Below are 17399 nucleotides of genomic sequence, written 5' to 3'. Positions count from 1 at the left end.
TGCACAAATTATTGAAAACCTTTTTCTAGTGTAAATATTGTCTTTTTTCTCCATCCTAAGCAGATGCCATGGAGCAGGTTTGAGGTATGGAATTTTCCACCTTCTGTGGTGGCTAGCAAACCTAAACTGGTTTTTGGAGATCAGATTTGTGTTTATATGCAGATGAGATGGTTTAAGAGTTTGCATTGAAATTCAGAGATGAAGGTGTGTAGAACCCAGCAGTCAAATATGGATTTCAGGTAGCCTTAGGGTGTGTTGGATAGTATTTCTTGGTCTTGTGAAGAGATGAAGGACCATCTGTTACAGATACCTCAAAGATGAGGTTTTCTGCTCTTCCTAGCTGGATACAATATTCATTACGTGCCATTTGGCTTCTGAAAAGTGAAAGCTACTCATTCAGTTCCCGTGATGTTTTTCAAAAGCTGTTTTTAAACAAGTGGTGGATTTAGCTATTCAAATGTTTACAACAGATTTACAAAGGCAGATTTGCCTTTTGGTTCTCAGGATTGTGTGTGATAGTTTGAGACAAAATAAGAATTAGTCTTTCATTTTAATTGAAAAAGATGTAAAGTGTAGAAAGGCAGACACCTTGACTCAATGTGTCCAGTCTAAATAGCCTGTATTTGAGCTTTCTGGCAGTTTGCTTTTTCAGCATTTTCAATTATTTAGCTTGGTTATCAGTTTATTACTGAGCTGAGAAAGTGGAAGTCCTTGAGTGTTGTTAAAGGCTTCCTTAGAGAAAAACAGTACTGAGAATTGGGTTCATGGTGATGACAGATCATAATGAGTGCTAAGTAAAGATGTAGGAAGTGGAATTATCATCATCCAGCCAAAAATCACATTCTGCAGTGTGGACAGATTTGTTCCTCATAGGAAAAGGTGGCACACATTTGCTTCCTTGTGCACTGTCTCATCTTTACTCTCTGTAAAAGTAACTTGTAGTTCCCTTCTATTTCATCAAGGTTTGAGTTTTGTACACCATCCCCAGATGTCTGGGGGCAATGATTGCAGCCACATCCTTTGCCTCCAAAGGGTAGTGTGAATGGGTAGTCCTTCATGCCAGGTAACTCTTGTTCTGTGCTATTGCTCAGAACAATGGTGTTGAAGCAGGCTCTTCAGTCCCAAGGGCATTCTGGACTGTGGGACTGAGCTCTAAGGTATCGAAGTTGTCTGCTTTTCTTGCACAGAGATAGCAACGAAAAAAAGTGATGCAACTTCAGCTGCAGTTTAGAGAAGTACTACACACTATTTTCAGCTGGGGTAGGATTTAATACTTTGGATTACAGGCTTTATTTTTTGGAGGTGGCAGAAGAAGTGTTTGTAGCCTGGAAATATTTTGTTATAGTAGTGCAAGTAATTTTGGGAAATGTAGTTATTAAAGCACTAGAAAACGCAGTGACAGTTACCTTCTAGATACAAGCTTTACATGGTAAGTTTTGGTCTTCAGGGCAGCTAGGACAAGGGGTGAAGAGACGGAGAAATCTTGACTCCATGTTTTAGAAGGCTGGTTTATTATATTATGATATATATTATATTAAAAAAACACACTAAAACTATACTAAAAGAACAGAGAGAAAAATGCATCAGAAGGCAAGACAAGAATAGAAAGGAATGAATAACAAAAGCTTGTGACTCCCAAAGAGTCTGACCCAGCTGCCCCCTTGATTGGTCACGAAGTAGAAACACCTCACATTGACCAATCAAGGAAGCACGTGTTGCATTCCACACTAGCGAATAGTAATTTGTTTAGATTTATTCCTGAGGCTCTCTCAGCTTCTCAGGAGAAGAAAATCCTGACAAAAGGATTTTTATAAAATATCATAACTACAGTAAGTCAGGAAAAAAATAGGCTATTTGCTGAAGTCAAAAGCAGTACTTTATTTTCTTATTTGAACAAAATGAAGTGCAAGAAGTTGATTAACTAAAGGTAATTTTCATTTAAGTTATTACTAAGTAAGAATATGTGCATTATTAGTCTTTAGCAAGACAGCTCTCCTCCATCCCTGCAGCATAGGTCAAAAGTATCACTGTTATTTAATTGTTGTCCTTTTACACTGAATATAAAACATTAACCTTCAGGAGGGTACAAACCACAGGAAATCTACTCTATCAGCACTTGCTATTATGTGCCATTATCATGAATAATTTGTGGGAAATCAAAGAATATGACTAATAGTCCATGTTTTATACCTTTATCTTTCTCTTTCTCAATAAACAATTACTAAAGTTCTTCATATTTGTTGAAGCATTAGGAATTTTTGTTTTTGCAGAGATTTCAAGGCATTAAGGTCAGATTGAGCATAAGAATAGTCTTTCTAATATTGCAAATAACAGAAAAATTTTATCTTTAGCTGTCCTCTGACTGGAGTTTAGAGAACAGGAAAAACATGTCCTGAATAAGGATAGCAAGGCTTTTTTGTTAGTTTGTTTCTTAGAGGTGTTAAAGTAAAAAATAGCTGCACTAAATTCTCAGGTTTGGATACTACCCTGTGAATTGAGAAACCTCTGTAAGCAGCTCTTCAAACTATAGAAACAGACCAGTATTAGCTCTTCTGTTCATCTAAAAAAGTCAAGGTTGTTTTTTGGTGGTTACATAAGGTTGCTCAAGATAAATTTTGAATTTTTTCAGTGCAAAAGAGGAAAAAAGCCAAACCATACACGCAAAAGTCATGACTTTGAGACAATAGCGTGACCTTGCAAATCCTTGCCTGCGCACCTTCCTTAACTTCCTTAATGATACTGAGCAATACTTAAAAGGTGGAGTGGAAGTTGGTGGTGTTTTCATGTTGGGGGGATTTCTTAATGAAATAGTTCCTGTTTCAGCCAGATGACTGACTATTTAACAAGAGGAAATCATAGTATGGGAATAGGCGCAGTTATTATTAGGGCAGAATATGAGATTTACTTCAGGCTCTCCCTTACCAGGCAACAATCCCCAAAGGCATGTGTGCCAGTTCAGTCTGTCAGGGAGAGATCATGGCATCCTTTTCATCAACACAGCTTGGTTGTGCATGATTTTCTTTGTGTGTGAGTCGTTGTTTTGTGTTTGGTGGCAGGACTGGTGGGGGAAAAGGGAATGGGAGGAAGTAGCTGTGTTCCTCGCTTCCCCTCCTACTGATGTTTTTGTCTACAAAGAGAATTTTTTATTCCTGCTCAGTTCTAAGCAAAAATGGATGTGTATCTAGCCAGTAACAGCTCTTTATTGTTTCCTTTGAAGGCCAGACAATGTCCTTCAGAATCAGAATCATCTTCAGAATATTAGTACTCATTGTATGGGTAGGGAACCTGAAATTCAGGAAAGAAGTAACAGACCTAGTGGGGAGGGAACTAGCAGGTGTAGAATTTACTGATCCTAATGGACTTCTATGATTGATTATAGCAAGAAGAATTAAATTTCATTTTCCTGAGATAGTTGGGGTGGAGTTGCGTACTGGTGTCCCATTATAATCTGCAAAGAGAGAAGTTGATTCCTGTTTCACTGGTAAGCTGCTGATGTAATGACAGTATAGTGCCTGGAGAAAGAGGCACTTGTGACTGTAATTACTAAGCAGTTAATTACCTAGCTGCTTATTTAAATAACATCCTTTTGGAGCTAGATGCAGAGCTTAGATTTATAATAGCTGTTGTGAAAATGAGTGTGTCTCATGCAGCTTCTGTCTTGTCTACTATTTTCTTCACAAATGTTTTGATAGCTGTAGTAGTATTACCCATACATTATCATACCCTAACTCGTGTTAATGATTATGTGTGTGTGTTGTGTTTTTCTTGTAGTATCTGTCTTTGAGCTTTGTAAGTTGTTGGTATTTTCTGTAACGTAATTTATGATCATTTTTCCAACAGCTTCCACTAACAGTAGAAAACACTTTAAAATATTTTGAAGGGTAGAAATTAGCTCTTACACTAACTCCTGTGAAACTTCTGGAGAATCTCATGGGTTTATCTTGTGGGATTCCCATATAAATTTAACAGAGAAGTGAAGAACCTTGGTGAATGGCTTCATATCAGAGCTGCTCAAATGGGTCAGCCTCACTTATGCTCATGGGGAAATGTGCAGCTATCTGACAGCCTGTGGAAAAAAAACAAAGGGCAGTTTTTAAAGTGAGGATGCTTATGCTGTGCTTTCACTGCTTGCTTCATTTCTCCTCACGTGGAGATTCTTCTGCTTCTACCACTAAGAGAAAACTGTGATGTTTATTACTAGAGCAGTGGTTTTATTGTGCATGTTTGTAATCTACTCATCAAGTATCTTATTTTCGTCTTGGTCCATACAGAACACGATGCTCTCCAACTGCCATTAATTCATGTTTTTAGCTCTAGTAGCGGAAGGTGGGTACCATAGGCTGAAATGCTTCAACCCTCTTGATAAACTACTTGCCTGTCGCGGTGGGGCTGCATCATCGAACTCCCACTTGCTTAGTTTGCTTTTTCAGAATAACTTCTAACTTCTTCCTCAGTTTAAAAAAGCCAAACACCTAACAGCTGCAATGTCCAACTCACAGGTTCCCTATGAAGAGTGTGCCTGCTTGGACCTGTTGGGGGAAGAAACTCCTCAGGGCTGTGTAGTAAAGAATGTGGGGCAGCAGTGGGATGTACATGCTAGAAGAGAGAATGCGAGGCAGGGAAGAGACTCCTGGGCTGAGAACAGGTTTCTGTCTTTGCCACTTCCACAAAACTCCTCTTGAGGTTTTTGGAGCTGCCCTCTAATTGCATCTGGGTGTACTGGATGTTTAGCTCTGAGATCACAAGCTGGGAGGAGAAGGACATCAGCTGGTCTCTAAGGGATGCAGTGCAAGCAAGCAGAAAGATTCAAGCATTGCAAGATTGAAGGATTAGCTGCTCTCCAAAGCATCTTCAAATAGATGCAGTATTATTAGACATCATCAATTTTAGCATAAGGGAGGATGTGTGTTCGTTGTGTGGATGTTGAGGCTGTTGCAGTGCCTGTGCTGTGGGGCATATCTGTCAAAGGAAGTTGCTTTCTTACTTGTGATGCATTCTGACCCTGGGGAAATGCACTGCTGGGTGTGCAGAGCAGCCTTTCAGTCCAGGTTGTAGGAACCAAAGTGTAGCATCATGCTCAGAGGGATGAAGTAACAAAATTCCAACCAGATGCTCATTAAGCATCTGGTGAGAGAGGCAGGAGGCTCTCTGGAGACTGTAGGAAGTGAGTCTTCAATTTAAGACTCTACTGCAATGCATGTGCAGAGCCAGGCCAAATTCAAGCTCTACAATCATTTACAAGACTGGTGTTCCCTAACTTTTGAGTTTGCTTGTCTTAATTACTGTACAGGGTGCTTGATTGTCATGTGCTGTAAACAAGTAGTTGTGAGCAGGTGAAGTGGCTGTTACTGAAAATACTGGAATATTTTCATTTTTGACATTAGGAGGTGTGCCAGGCCTTGATGGTAAATTCAGATCACATGTGATGGTTGCAACTGACTGAGGATTGTGCTGATGCTTTCACTTGGAATAGGAACACTTTTTTTTCTAGATACTTTTTGTTTATAGTAAAAGGTGTAGGTATACTGCTTTCTCTTCTGCAGGCCTAATTCTAAACAAAGAAAAGATCAGTCAAAATATTTGTACAGGACAAGGTAGCAATACAACACTGTTCTTTCACTGTTCTCTTTCACATATCTAAGATTTGGGCCAAATGCTGGAGGACCCAGAGCTGACAGCTCTCTTCCCATAATCTGTGCTGTGATTATCAGATAAAATATCACTGGATTTGGACAGGCAAAAATAAGTCACAGAAATTCTTTCAGCTTCTATGTACAATATATTTCAGATTACATTGCCTGGAGCCCACACTAGAATTTTTTCTAATAAGAGAGAAACACAGTCAGAGACAACTCTGGAATAATTCCAGAAGTAGTATCTGCTTTGGAATTTGGTTACTTCTGGGGAAAAAAAACCCAAAGGTTATTAATTGGGATTACATCCTCTCCTCTCCTCCCTTCAGATTTTCAAGTACTGTTTTTATTCTAGAATTAATGTGAGAATATTTTGCATTATGTAGATAACACCGTTGTAAATGCTGTGGGATGTGCACCAAAGGATCGTAAAACTCATCCAATAAAAATTACCAAAGCATTTTGCAGTGTTCAAAGCCTGGCCAGCCATGCTTTCTGCTGGAGAATATCAGATGTTCTGCTCTTTTAAGTTGTTGGCTTTAAAGTCTCCTAATCAATGTCTGGTGTGTAAAATTAGCTAATGCCCTTAACTCCAGCCTGGTACATACCATGAAGGAGGGTGCTACGTATTTAAAGGCTTTGGTGGAGGCTCAGTCTCCTGTACTCAGCAAGTTCCTTTTCCTTTCTGAACAGGATACAAGGGAGCTTCCAGAAATCAGCCAAGATGAATATGGTGAAGAGGATCATGGGCCGGCCCCGGCAGGAAGAGTGCAGCCCCCAGGACAACGCGCTGGGCCTGATGCATCTGCGTCGCCTCTTCACGGAGCTCTGTCATCCTCCACGGCACATGACCCAGAAAGAGCAGGAAGAAAAACTTTACATGATGTTACCTGTGTTCAACAGGGTAAGCCATGCAATTTGCAAGAAGTGTTTTCTTTATTTGAATTGTTTGCTCATATTTTGTATTCCCAAGACCTTTTGGTTCTAGCACAACAGGTGTTCTCCCATTGGCATCCTTTCAGTTTTTCCCTTATCCTCACACAGTTTTTTTGTTAGGGGATGAACTTACCTTTGGAGTTTTCCTTTTCTTATCACTTTTCTCAAGTGCAATCCACAGATGCATGTGGTCTGACAGCTTTTCTGCAGTGCTCACTGCTATTACAGTCATCTGATTTCCAACCTAAACTTTGCAAGCAAGTTTATACCCACATTTTTTGTGTGACAGCACTGTCTTTGAGTCTAAATAGCTCTTCTCCCTTCTTTGCATTTATTGTACTGATGCATATTTAGAGATAGCAATTGTAATATGTCCTGTCAACTTGATTTTTCTAGGCTACATGAGCTGAACAATTTTTATTTCTCATGTGTTCTCATCACCCTTATAGGCCATTTTCTATGTGTTGAGTCTGGATCTCCATTCATGAACAAGGGAGATTTTGAGCAAGCAATTTGTAGGGAATGTATAATAGCCGCTTTTACTGTGACATTCATATTTCACTACTCCCTTGTACTTAGACACTGAGATTTTGTTTTGAGGCAGAACTGTGGCAACTGTCCCTGGAATTAATAGGAACTAAATCCTCCTGATGTCTTATATCAGTCAGTTACCCCACCAGGTTATTGTGAATAATAATTTTGATGGTAGTTTAAGAGTCGTGAAAGACCAGTAGGTACACATCTAACTTTCTGGTTTTTTCCCCACTGTGTGCTCTTATTCTTTACTTTTTGGGTGATAGATTTGTGCTTGTATATGCTACCTCAGAGAACTGGAATAATCCAAAAACTAAAAGGCTGTTTTGTGGGAAGTATGGCTTATGAAGGTGTTAGACACTGAGCTGCTTGCATGCTTCTGCTGGTTTTGCTGGGATAGAGTTAATTTTCTTTATAGTAGCTAGTGTGGGCTGTGTTTTGGATTTGTGCTGAAAATAATGCTGACAATATGGGGATGTTTTAGTTATTGCTGAGCGGTGCTTTGTCAGAGGCAAGGCCTTTCTGTTCCTCACTCCACTCCACCAGTGAAGAGGCTGAGAGTGCAAATGGAACTAGGAGGAGACTCAATGACCCCAGCTGACCCAGTGGATATCATCCCCCACATACAATGTCAGGCTCAGCATAAAACAGGGGCAAGAAGCAGAGGGAGGTAGAGGGGATGTTCAAGTGATTTGTCTTCCCAAGTCACTGTTATCCACAATGGGGCCCTGCTGTCCTGGAGAAGGCCGGGCACAGTTGCCCATGAAAAGCAGTTAATGAATTCCTTGTTTTGCTTTACTTGCTTGCGTGGCTTTTGCTTTACCTATTAAACTGTCTTTTTCTCAACTCATGAGTTTTCTACCTTTTACCTTGCTGTTTCTCTGCCCTATTCCACCTGAGAGCAATGGGCCAGCGTGGTGCTTAGCTGCCAGTTGAGGTTAAACTACAGCAATGCCACGTACAAAAATTAATCCTAGTCAAGACATAGTATTACTAGTATTTTCAGTCTACTAGGTAGTGTGCTTTAGTGGATGGATCACTTGAATGCCATTCTGTTGCCCAAGGTCTCGTTTCTACTGATAACCTGTTGTGTGAGTTTGGGAGAAGTAAGCTCAGTTCATATGTCTCCTCTTTAATTTATCTTCTTAGATTATATGCCTTTTAGTTATGGACTTTCTTGATTTGTTTTTACAAATTAGCACAATAGAGTCTCAATCTTGCCTTGAGCCCATGAAAGTTTTTTTGATGCAGGTATGCTTAGAAATCTCCCTCTGGTGGTTACATGAGGCTGATGCTTCTGGAAAATAGAATGCCCCCACTTGAGCTTCTTCAGCACTTAGCTCTGATGTGCAAGTGGAGGAGAATTATTTCTTAGCCTTTGTGGTATCTACTGGCAGAAGCGTTATATCTATAGAAATTGCAGAGGTGATATTACTGGGTTTAAGTAAAACTAGTGTAGCAATGCATGTATAGCAATCTAAGGAAAGACTTCAATTAGACTTCTGAGGGGGAAAAAAATCTAAGTTTTAATTTCTCCATTGTTTCTGCATTTTGTCCTAATTCTCAGCTCCTCCTCTGCACTCTCCTGAAGCCCAGTTGAAGTTACTTCATGTCTTTGCACCTTATGTTCTGACTTCAGCTCATGTGCTGAAGCATTCTGAAAACCAAATCAGTAGCCCCGAGTTTTCTTCTTACTTCGTGAAAATTAGCTCTTAAGTACTCTCAGGTATCATTTATATTTTTTAACAGATGGATGGTTTCTGTGATTGCTATTTGTATGAATGCATCTTGGCTGCTCTTCCTCAGTTTTCCCCTTTTTTGTAGTAGCTTTTCCTCCCCCAGGTTCCCCATGTCTCTATTCTTTGCAGAATCCATCTAGTTTTGATTATAGGCTCTTTTCTCTGAGTCCTAGAGACTCTTTTGTACCGTTCTTTACTAAAGTGAATTTGGTGCTGAAGGCGCATTCTTACATGTTTGCCAGATGTTTTGTTTTTCAGTCCTACTTCTGACTGTTTTCTTCCTCTTTCCTCATTTCCCCCCCCACCCCGTTTTCTTGTTTAGTTTTAACATCACTGTCCTCAAGCTCTACCTGCTTTGAGCTTGTGAGCTTCTTGGAGCTGTCTTTTGTGCCACAAATACAGGCTCTTGCCAGATGTTGTCACTTCACTTTTCAGTCTCTAAAATCTGGATCATAGCTTGGCATATTGAGGAAAGCTGGTGTTGTTTCTGCTCTTTCCCTTCCTTTCTTGCAGACCTTGATAACTATTATCAGTCATTGATGAACTGGGTAGTAACCCAAACGAAACTGATTTTCCCCTATCAGTCAGATCTCATCTTGTCTCTGTTATAGGGGGATATTTTTCCTTGCATTTCATGTAAAGGCATTCTTTTCCTGTATTCAAGAGGCTGAACAGTTGTGATGTCTGCTGTAGCTTCCTCAGCTTATCTAGTTTTATGTCTTCTGGAGTGTCACCTCTTGATGGTACAGCTTGTCTCAGAACAATCCTGCTAGCTTAGTAGCTGCCCTGGATTGCCAAGTAAATTGTATTCTATTTGCCATCTGCATGGCAGTTGTCTTCTGTTAAGTGGGCAATTTTGCTTATCTCTTCCACAACCACTCCTCCCTCCGGGGAGACATCTGCTGATAATAGGCTATTGAATGTCACGGCATGACTGATAAGAACTATAGCATCCCATTGGGAGATGCTCCGCCCAGAGAGAAGAACCAAGCATTCCTACCCAGATATAGCTTGAGGTTCTAGAACACCAGTATGGCTTTTCTCCACTGGATTTTTCCAGAGGAACAGCTGCCCCTTCCACTGGATCTTCAGAGGAAGACTACACCTTTCTACAGGATCACTGCCGCAACAGAACCACACCTGACACTCCAGGAGGACTGCAGCCACAATTCCAATTGGACTGCTACCAACACCCTGACCAACAGGGTGTCCGGTTGTGCTCTGATTCTGTCAATGTTGTTTTAGTTTACTGCATTGTTTATTTTATCTTTTTATTTTCTTCCCTAGTAAAGAACTATTATTCCTGCTCCCATATTTTTTTTTTTCCTGAGAGCCCCTTAATTTAAAATTTATAGCAATTCGGAGGCAGGAGGTTTATATTTTCCATTTCAGGGGAGTCTCCTGCCTTCCTTAGCAGACAACTGTCTTTCAAACTCAATACAAGGTTACAGCAAGACAAACTGTGATTGGAATAAAAAATAGTACAAGAAAAAAATCTCACTTTCTAAAGAGTATTGGAAGAGATTTTCAGTGGCAGATATGGTAAATCTTGGTTCATTCCAAAATGGTGACACAGCTTTTCTCTGAGAAGGGACACTTTTGCTGCCAGGAAATACTAAAATATTATTAAAAGTTCATTTCTAAAATTTTTCTTGTTTCTCAAACATAATCCTTAGCTGCAGAAGTTTTAAGTGATCAGTTAATAACTTTGTTCAAAATCAGAATCTTAATCCATCCATCAGTTACTTTCCATAGTTATCTTTATTCTGTTGAAGATTTTGAAGTGTTATAGAGTACTCTTTCTGTGACTGCTTTAAGCAAAGATTATGATGGTGTATTATAAAAGCATTTTCTGTCATAAGATTGGATGTTTGTGTTAGGAGGAGAAACTCAAACAAATTGGGAAGCTCAGATCAAAACTTCTGTGCCATGCCTTTATGTGTAGTCCAGAATGTCTCCTATACTAGAGTGGTGAGCTGTTGGAAGTGGGAGCTGCCTGTGTTTGGCTGGAATCTGCGTTTGTGTGTGTGTGTGTGTGTGTGTACACAAAATGCAGTAAGGAGTCCTGGGAGAAGCATTATTTTTGCTGGGTGCAGAGGTCTAGAGTGAAGAAGGTAACTCTGCTTCCCAGAGGCATCCAAGTGGTCAGCAGCTGGCAGCCAGTTAAACAACCAGGGTAGCCAGGAGCTCTTAAGACTTTCTTGCTCAGCCTTAGGGTTGAGTTTTTTTCTTTCATTAGAAGTATCTCAAGTTTTGTGGGAAATGCAGCTTCATTTCCTTTTAATTTTTTTTGAGGATTATTATTCAGTAAATTCAGCAGAGCTGAAGCATTCTTAAGTTTGGTTTATAGATAGAGCATGTGTCAAACCTGCTGTGGATAAAAAACCCATCTTGCTAGTTCTGGTAACAAGTGGGTTTACAGACCATTTCTTTTTCTTCATTGTTCAGGGAGGCTTATGAAATGATGAATCACATAGTAATGAAAAGCTAAATTGGTCCATAATTAAGAAAAGATTGGCCCCTTGGAAGAGTACTCAAAAGGCTCCTTTCAGAGTTCAGTGAGTTTGTGGAAGCACTGCTCTACCAACCTGGTGGTAGTGCTTGTGCAGTATGTGAGAAAAGTGGATGGAATGATGAAGAGGCTGGTTTTGAATAAGTGGTACATTGTTACATTATCTTGAAAGAGCTTTGCTTTTCCATATTAAAAAGACAATTTACTGCTAAAATGTGTAACATCCTGTTCTTGGTTTTTACTACCACTTTTAGTCTAAGGGTATATAAATGTCCAATGGAGATGTTTATTCTACATAGTGCAAACTTGGTTATGGGGCAACTAATTAAAATCCACTTAACCTCACTTAACCTTTTACTGTAGCTGAGTTCTCTGCGTTTCTTGGTAACTGCTGACAAATCTGAGCAAGCTCAGGACAGGTAACAGGGCCAATAGTTTTTCCTCTTCACATGGTCAGGGTGAAAGAGCTTTAAACAATTAGTGACAACAAGATGCTAATGTGCATTCTGGTCTAGATAATCTTGTTTATGTTATGTGAGCAGGCAAACCTCAAGGCCCTCTTCCCTTCTTACAGTTTTGTGGAAGTTAGGGGCTCCTGGATGAATTGGGAGCTGATGCAGACAACTGCAAAAGGAGGTCTTCTGAAATATTTAGGGAAACTTGGGATTGTCTGTACTAGGCATGTTGTGTAGTCTGTAATTCAAATGAGGGGTGTATTTCTTGGTCTGCAGAAAACAGTCGTCTGTCTGTAATGTCTGGTCTTCCATTTGCTTGCTGTAATGATAATGGTGGTTGATCTTTCCAGTATGAGAAATACTTACGACTTTGATGAAAATTACTTTTTATTTTGAGGAAACTGAGTGTTCCATTTCAATGTTGTATTTCTGGCTCCATTTCATCATGACTTTGCAATGCAAGTAGACAGGAGAAATATGTTTGACTGTTTTGTCATGTGCCAGAGCAACTGATACTAAGGGAGGTAAGAAGTCAAACTTTCACAAAGGTTATTCTTTCCTTCTGCCTTTTAAGTCTTCTTCAGTAACTTAGGGGTCCCAAGGTTAGCTGGCACCACAATTACCTGGCATCCCTATTGGCTTTTATAATGGATTTCACTGGATGCCCCTGGACTTGAGAATGACCTCAGCCAAGTATGTCAGCAGTTCAGCTGTAATAGGATAACTGGGTCACCCAGAGAAAGAAGAAAAGGGTGAAGCAGCTGTTGAGTCCAAATCAAGTGTACTATTGTAGAACACATCCTCCTTCTGGGAGGCCAGTGTAACCTGTTGAACCTAGGTTTTCCTAGAAAAATACTGTCATCTTTTATGCTCATCAGGGGCACTACTGAAGGTTACATAAATATCTGTAAGGGAGAAAAATTTAAACGAGCAGAGACTGTTCAGGTGTTGAGCAGGCTATTCTGTTTCTTTAGCGCTAGCACAAGTGATGATACCCTAATTGGGATTGCATGCTTTGTTTGATAATGAATATCGTGGGTTTATTGTGACCATTTGAGTGCAAGTTTTACATTGGAAATGTGGAAAGACTCTGCTTTTTGTGCAGTCTTGAATGAAGAGTAAATTACTGCAGCAACTAGCTAATCCATTTTGAGATTGTGTTCCACAGCTTAGTGTAATACCACAGAGTTAACACAGTTTTTCCTGTTATATGTGATCTACAATTATTTAATAACAAAATTAATGCTTAATCATGAAGAATAAGTTACTAGAATTAAGTGACAATTCATTAAAAAAAAGCCTGCTGTTGTGTTCAGGAGGATCTCAAAAGAGAAGAGTAAGTCCTTGGGATATCAGCAATATGGGAGATTCCTGGTATTGTCAGTTTATTGAAGAAGGACATAACAGGGCAGTTCTAATTCTAAAAAACTTTACACGTGTCATTATATTTAGTAGATAGTAAAGGAGTTGATCTTAAAAACAGAAGTCCTGTTGGAGAATTTGGTCTGGTTCTTTACCCCATTAGTGCAATCTCAGTCTTTTGGGGCTCTGCAGGGTTTTCATCTTGCAAGAAAACTTACAACTCACTTTTCCCCTCCATTCATCAGATTTTACCTCCCTGAATGAGGTCTGAATTCCAGCCCTGAACATATCTTAGAGCGTGCACTGTGCAAACCAGTGCAGTGATGAATGCTGAAGCATGTAAAGAAAAAGTTGTAATCTTCATAGGAGTGCTTCTTCACAAAAGAACATGGTAGTTTGATTCTTGTAAACGGAATTATTTTAATGCATCCTTCTCGCATTTTTCTCTTGGTTTAGGTGTTTGGAAATGCTCCTCCAAGTACAATGACCGAGAAATTTTCTGACCTCCTGCAGTTTACTACTCAAGTGTCACGATTGATGGTGACTGAAATTCGACGGAGAGCATCAAATAAGTCCACAGGTATTGCATGGGGCACAAGGGTGGCCTTTTCCACATCTGTATGTCACGATTTTCAGATCAGTCAGAATACTAAGAGCTGCCATTCAGAGCAGCTGTGCAGGCTCAGAAACTGAATTTTTAGCAATGAAAATGTGTTGTCTTTTGTTCTTTTGTTCTGAGTGAGAGAGGAGAAAGAGGTGAGAGTTTTCCTCCATGGGTTAGGGAGAAAGCTGAGTTCCACAAAATTTCCACAGATGAGAGAGAGAGAGGTGTGAACTGAGTTGCATGACCTGCTAGGAGAAGAAGGCCAAGAACATGCATGTGAACAGCTGCTGTATCTTGCCTGAGGTGCCTGTTGGTGGTGTGTTGTGTCACTTGGATATGTTAACATTCCAAAACTATGCATTTTAAATTAGCTGCTGGCCAGGAAGCTAACAAGATGTGAAAGTACAGCAAGTCTCACATTCGGACCAACAATGCCAGCCCTAGAAAAATGTCAGTGGACTCTTCTTCTCTGATTATTAAATGTCAGGGTGAGATTTGGTTCTGTTGACCCCTGAATGTATCAGAACCTGATGTTGTATTGGCAGTTGCATAACTGAGGACAGTGCACCAAGAGGGCAGTTTCATTATCTTTCGTCTCAGACTTCCTTTTCTGAAGAGGAGTGCTTCCAAGAAGTATCAAGTCTTTGCCTACTAGATAATTTTAAGATCTGTGCTGTGTTCTCAGTCTGGATTTGGTGGTAAATGAGGACTGGAAAAGGCTCTGAAAATTATTGTGCAGGAAGTCAGGAGTCACAAAGTGTGCCAATTACAATATATTTCCATTTTAAGTAGAGTGACTAACAGTGAAGCAGTGAAACATTCCAGATGGCTAAACAGATATCATAGACAAAACCTGTTCTCTATGGGTAAATAGGCGCAAAATGTCTTTTCTTTGAGTATTAGGGGGAAATAAGTGTCCAGCAGCTGTGCTGGCAGAACGGAGGTGTTCGCTCGACCTTATTTCCTGGGGAACATCTGTTATGCCTGCTAGTCAGTTGGATTCTGTGGGGAATAACCATTTTTGTGTGTTACTTCAGCCGTATCTCTGCTTATTGCTCCAAGATAATCCAGTTCTTAAAACCTCACAAGTCAGAGGTAGATTTTTGTTGATGGTGATGGTTTGGTCTTTTTCATGTTTTCCACCCCGCTTGGAAATTTGACCACAATGACTAAAAAGGTGCTCTTCTGCGTTTTAATGTAATGAATACCAATGTTTCTGTTAAAACAGAAAGCAGTCATTTATCCTCTGTTACCAGGATTGCTATTACTCTGGTCAGTTAACCTTTTTTAGACCTCAAGAAAGCCTGATGGGTCCATGTTGTGTAACTGGATTGTGACTTTCTTGGTGGGACCAGTGAGTTGCAGTTTCCTCTTCAGAAATAACCCAATTAACGCGCTGTTAAAATTCAGTTTGTAGACTTCTGTGTTGAAATGATTAGGGCTAGATACACACTTCCTGTGATGCTGATTTAAAAAAAAAAATAGAAATTACTGCCTTTTTTAGAATGTTTTAGATTAAAGACCTCATACTCTGTCTGTGGATTGTGAAGACTTTTGCATAATATTTTTTAGAATCCCCATTCTTTTTGTATCACAAACAAAAAGATATAACATGTCTTAATAGCTGCTGACAGGTAATTATATCTCCTAGCATGTTTTTAAAAGTGAAAAACTTCCGTAGGAACAACATGCAGGAAATGTCTCTGGTAATATACAAGTGCAAATTCCTGATGGTGTGAAGTGCTCCATGTAAGTCAACAAAATAGCTGAGCCTATGTTAGAGATAAGCTTTCCATACAATCAAAAGTCAACTTTTGATAGTTTATGACAGGGAAGAAATTTTGCAAGAACTTGTTTCTGTAAATGTGTTGGCAGTATTTTACAGTGGAGAATGTGGTATGGTTAAATCTTGCCTGTCAGTATGTTTTGGTTGTTTGGAGTTTTGGGGGTTTTTTGTGAGGGTTTTTTGTTTGTTTGTTTGTTTGGTTGGTTGGTTGGTTGGTTTAGTTTTTGGGGTTTTTTTTCCTTTTTTTTTTTTCCTACTCCATCTGATAATGGAACACAGGGCAATTATTTTCATCAGGCCTTTGAATATTTATGCTAATTGCTATGTGAGTAATGACTGACATGGTGGAGGCATATCTCAGTTATTCTTGGCAGACTATAGTAGTTTTCTCAGAACAGTGTTTTGTGATTCAGTAGTAACTGTGCCAGCACCCTGTCTTAAGTAGGGTCTGAACATTGCCATTGTAACTGTGTGTTCAGCTGCATTTCAACTGCCTTATTTCTCTGGTAGGGATAGTAAGAAAAAATAAGCAGTTACATCTGAGTTAAATTATTTTGAAGGTTTCAAGATAATTTTTGCTATACAACAGGGGTGATTTTCTGGTGACAGCAGTAACTGTTTATGAGGATTAGTGAATAGTTTCCCTTGCCATGGACTGTCTAGTCTGTTTAGAACATGGTGGGGTCATGGATGAGATAGCTGTATATACTTGAGATTTTTAGCTGCTGCATATGTCCCAAATAAGTCAGATTTTGTGTTTGAATTGATCAAAAAGTTGTGGTAGTACTATGTAAAATATATGTTCAAACATCTATTTCTAGTATAGTCTCAGTTCTGAGATGAACTTTTCTTTTGGGAGCAAGTGCATCTGTCTCAGAGCTGAAAAAGACTTCTGAAAAAAGACTTCTGAAAAAAGGGACAGGCACAGCTGAAACTTGGTAGAACCAATGTGGCTACTAGTGGCTACTTTGACTGGAGAGGAAGCACACTTTCATTTAATGTGTTTTTCTAAAGACATACTCTGGGTGAAGTTGGTGGTTCTGTGATTTTGCAGATATTCTAACAGCATGTCTTTAAACTAAAGTTGCTAGGGGAGGAATTGGAGGATATTCTGAGTTGGAAGGAAGCCACAAGGATCATCGAGTCCAACTCTTAGGTCAGTGGCCCCTGCATGAGCTGTACCCATAACCTGGTGTTATTAGCACCAGGCTCTAACCAACACCTCTTTCACTCTAAACAGTTTCTCATACTTCATCAGTTGAGGGTGTGCAATCCTGTGATTTGGTGGTTATTGGTTATTATTTGTGGTAGTGATTATTCCATTTTTACTAAAATGGGTTTCTAACTCAGTCCTCTCCATGGTCTGCATCTCGAGCACACCAAATGACATCCAGTCAGGGCCCATTATTTAATGCATTAACATTTATCCCAGGTAGATTCAGAATGATTCCCTAAGTGATGGGCAGTCCTACTGCCATGGAAAGCCGTACTGTAGATGGAATATGAATAAGTGATTATGAGGACAGGTGAAACTGAAGAATGGTAGAAAACTGAACAATGAGAAAGCAAAGTGGTACATCACAGGTCTGGAACATTTTAGCCTCCTTTCAAAGACAGTTTCAAAAGTTTGTTTGGTTTTTTGGTGATTTTATTTGGCTAGCTAGTGTACGTCACTTCTTTGTGCACCTTCTAAATTCAGTTAAGCTGTGTCACTATTATTTTCAGTCAGTTTTTCATTTCAACATATTTTGTTTGTGTTTGTTACAGTATTTACTATTGAATGCTAAATTTATTTTTACTGTACTGCTAGGCTGTTCAGCTAATCCTTCCTACCTCCA

The 17399-nt window shown here is 39.6% G+C and overlaps 1 protein-coding gene across 9 annotated transcripts in view; it reads left to right on the top strand.

The window, feature by feature from the left end:
- The window catches only part of WDFY3 (WD repeat and FYVE domain containing 3), a 155346-nt gene that overhangs the window by 44624 nt on the left and 93323 nt on the right, over positions 1 to 17399 (top strand). For all 9 annotated transcript variants that reach the window (XM_038135829.1, XM_038135836.1, XM_038135834.1 and 6 more), the window contains 2 exons: positions 6327 to 6537; positions 13628 to 13751. In XM_038135829.1, coding sequence (XP_037991757.1) covers positions 6358 to 6537; positions 13628 to 13751 — 304 coding nt within the window. In that variant the 5' untranslated portion in view covers positions 6327 to 6357. The remainder of the gene's footprint in view (positions 1 to 6326; positions 6538 to 13627; positions 13752 to 17399) is intronic.

The sequence above is a fragment of the Motacilla alba genome, chromosome 4 (assembly GCF_015832195.1).
Source record: "Motacilla alba alba isolate MOTALB_02 chromosome 4, Motacilla_alba_V1.0_pri, whole genome shotgun sequence".
In the NCBI taxonomy this organism is placed as follows: Eukaryota; Metazoa; Chordata; class Aves; order Passeriformes; family Motacillidae; genus Motacilla; species Motacilla alba.
This window is presented reverse-complemented; position numbering and strand designations above follow the sequence as displayed.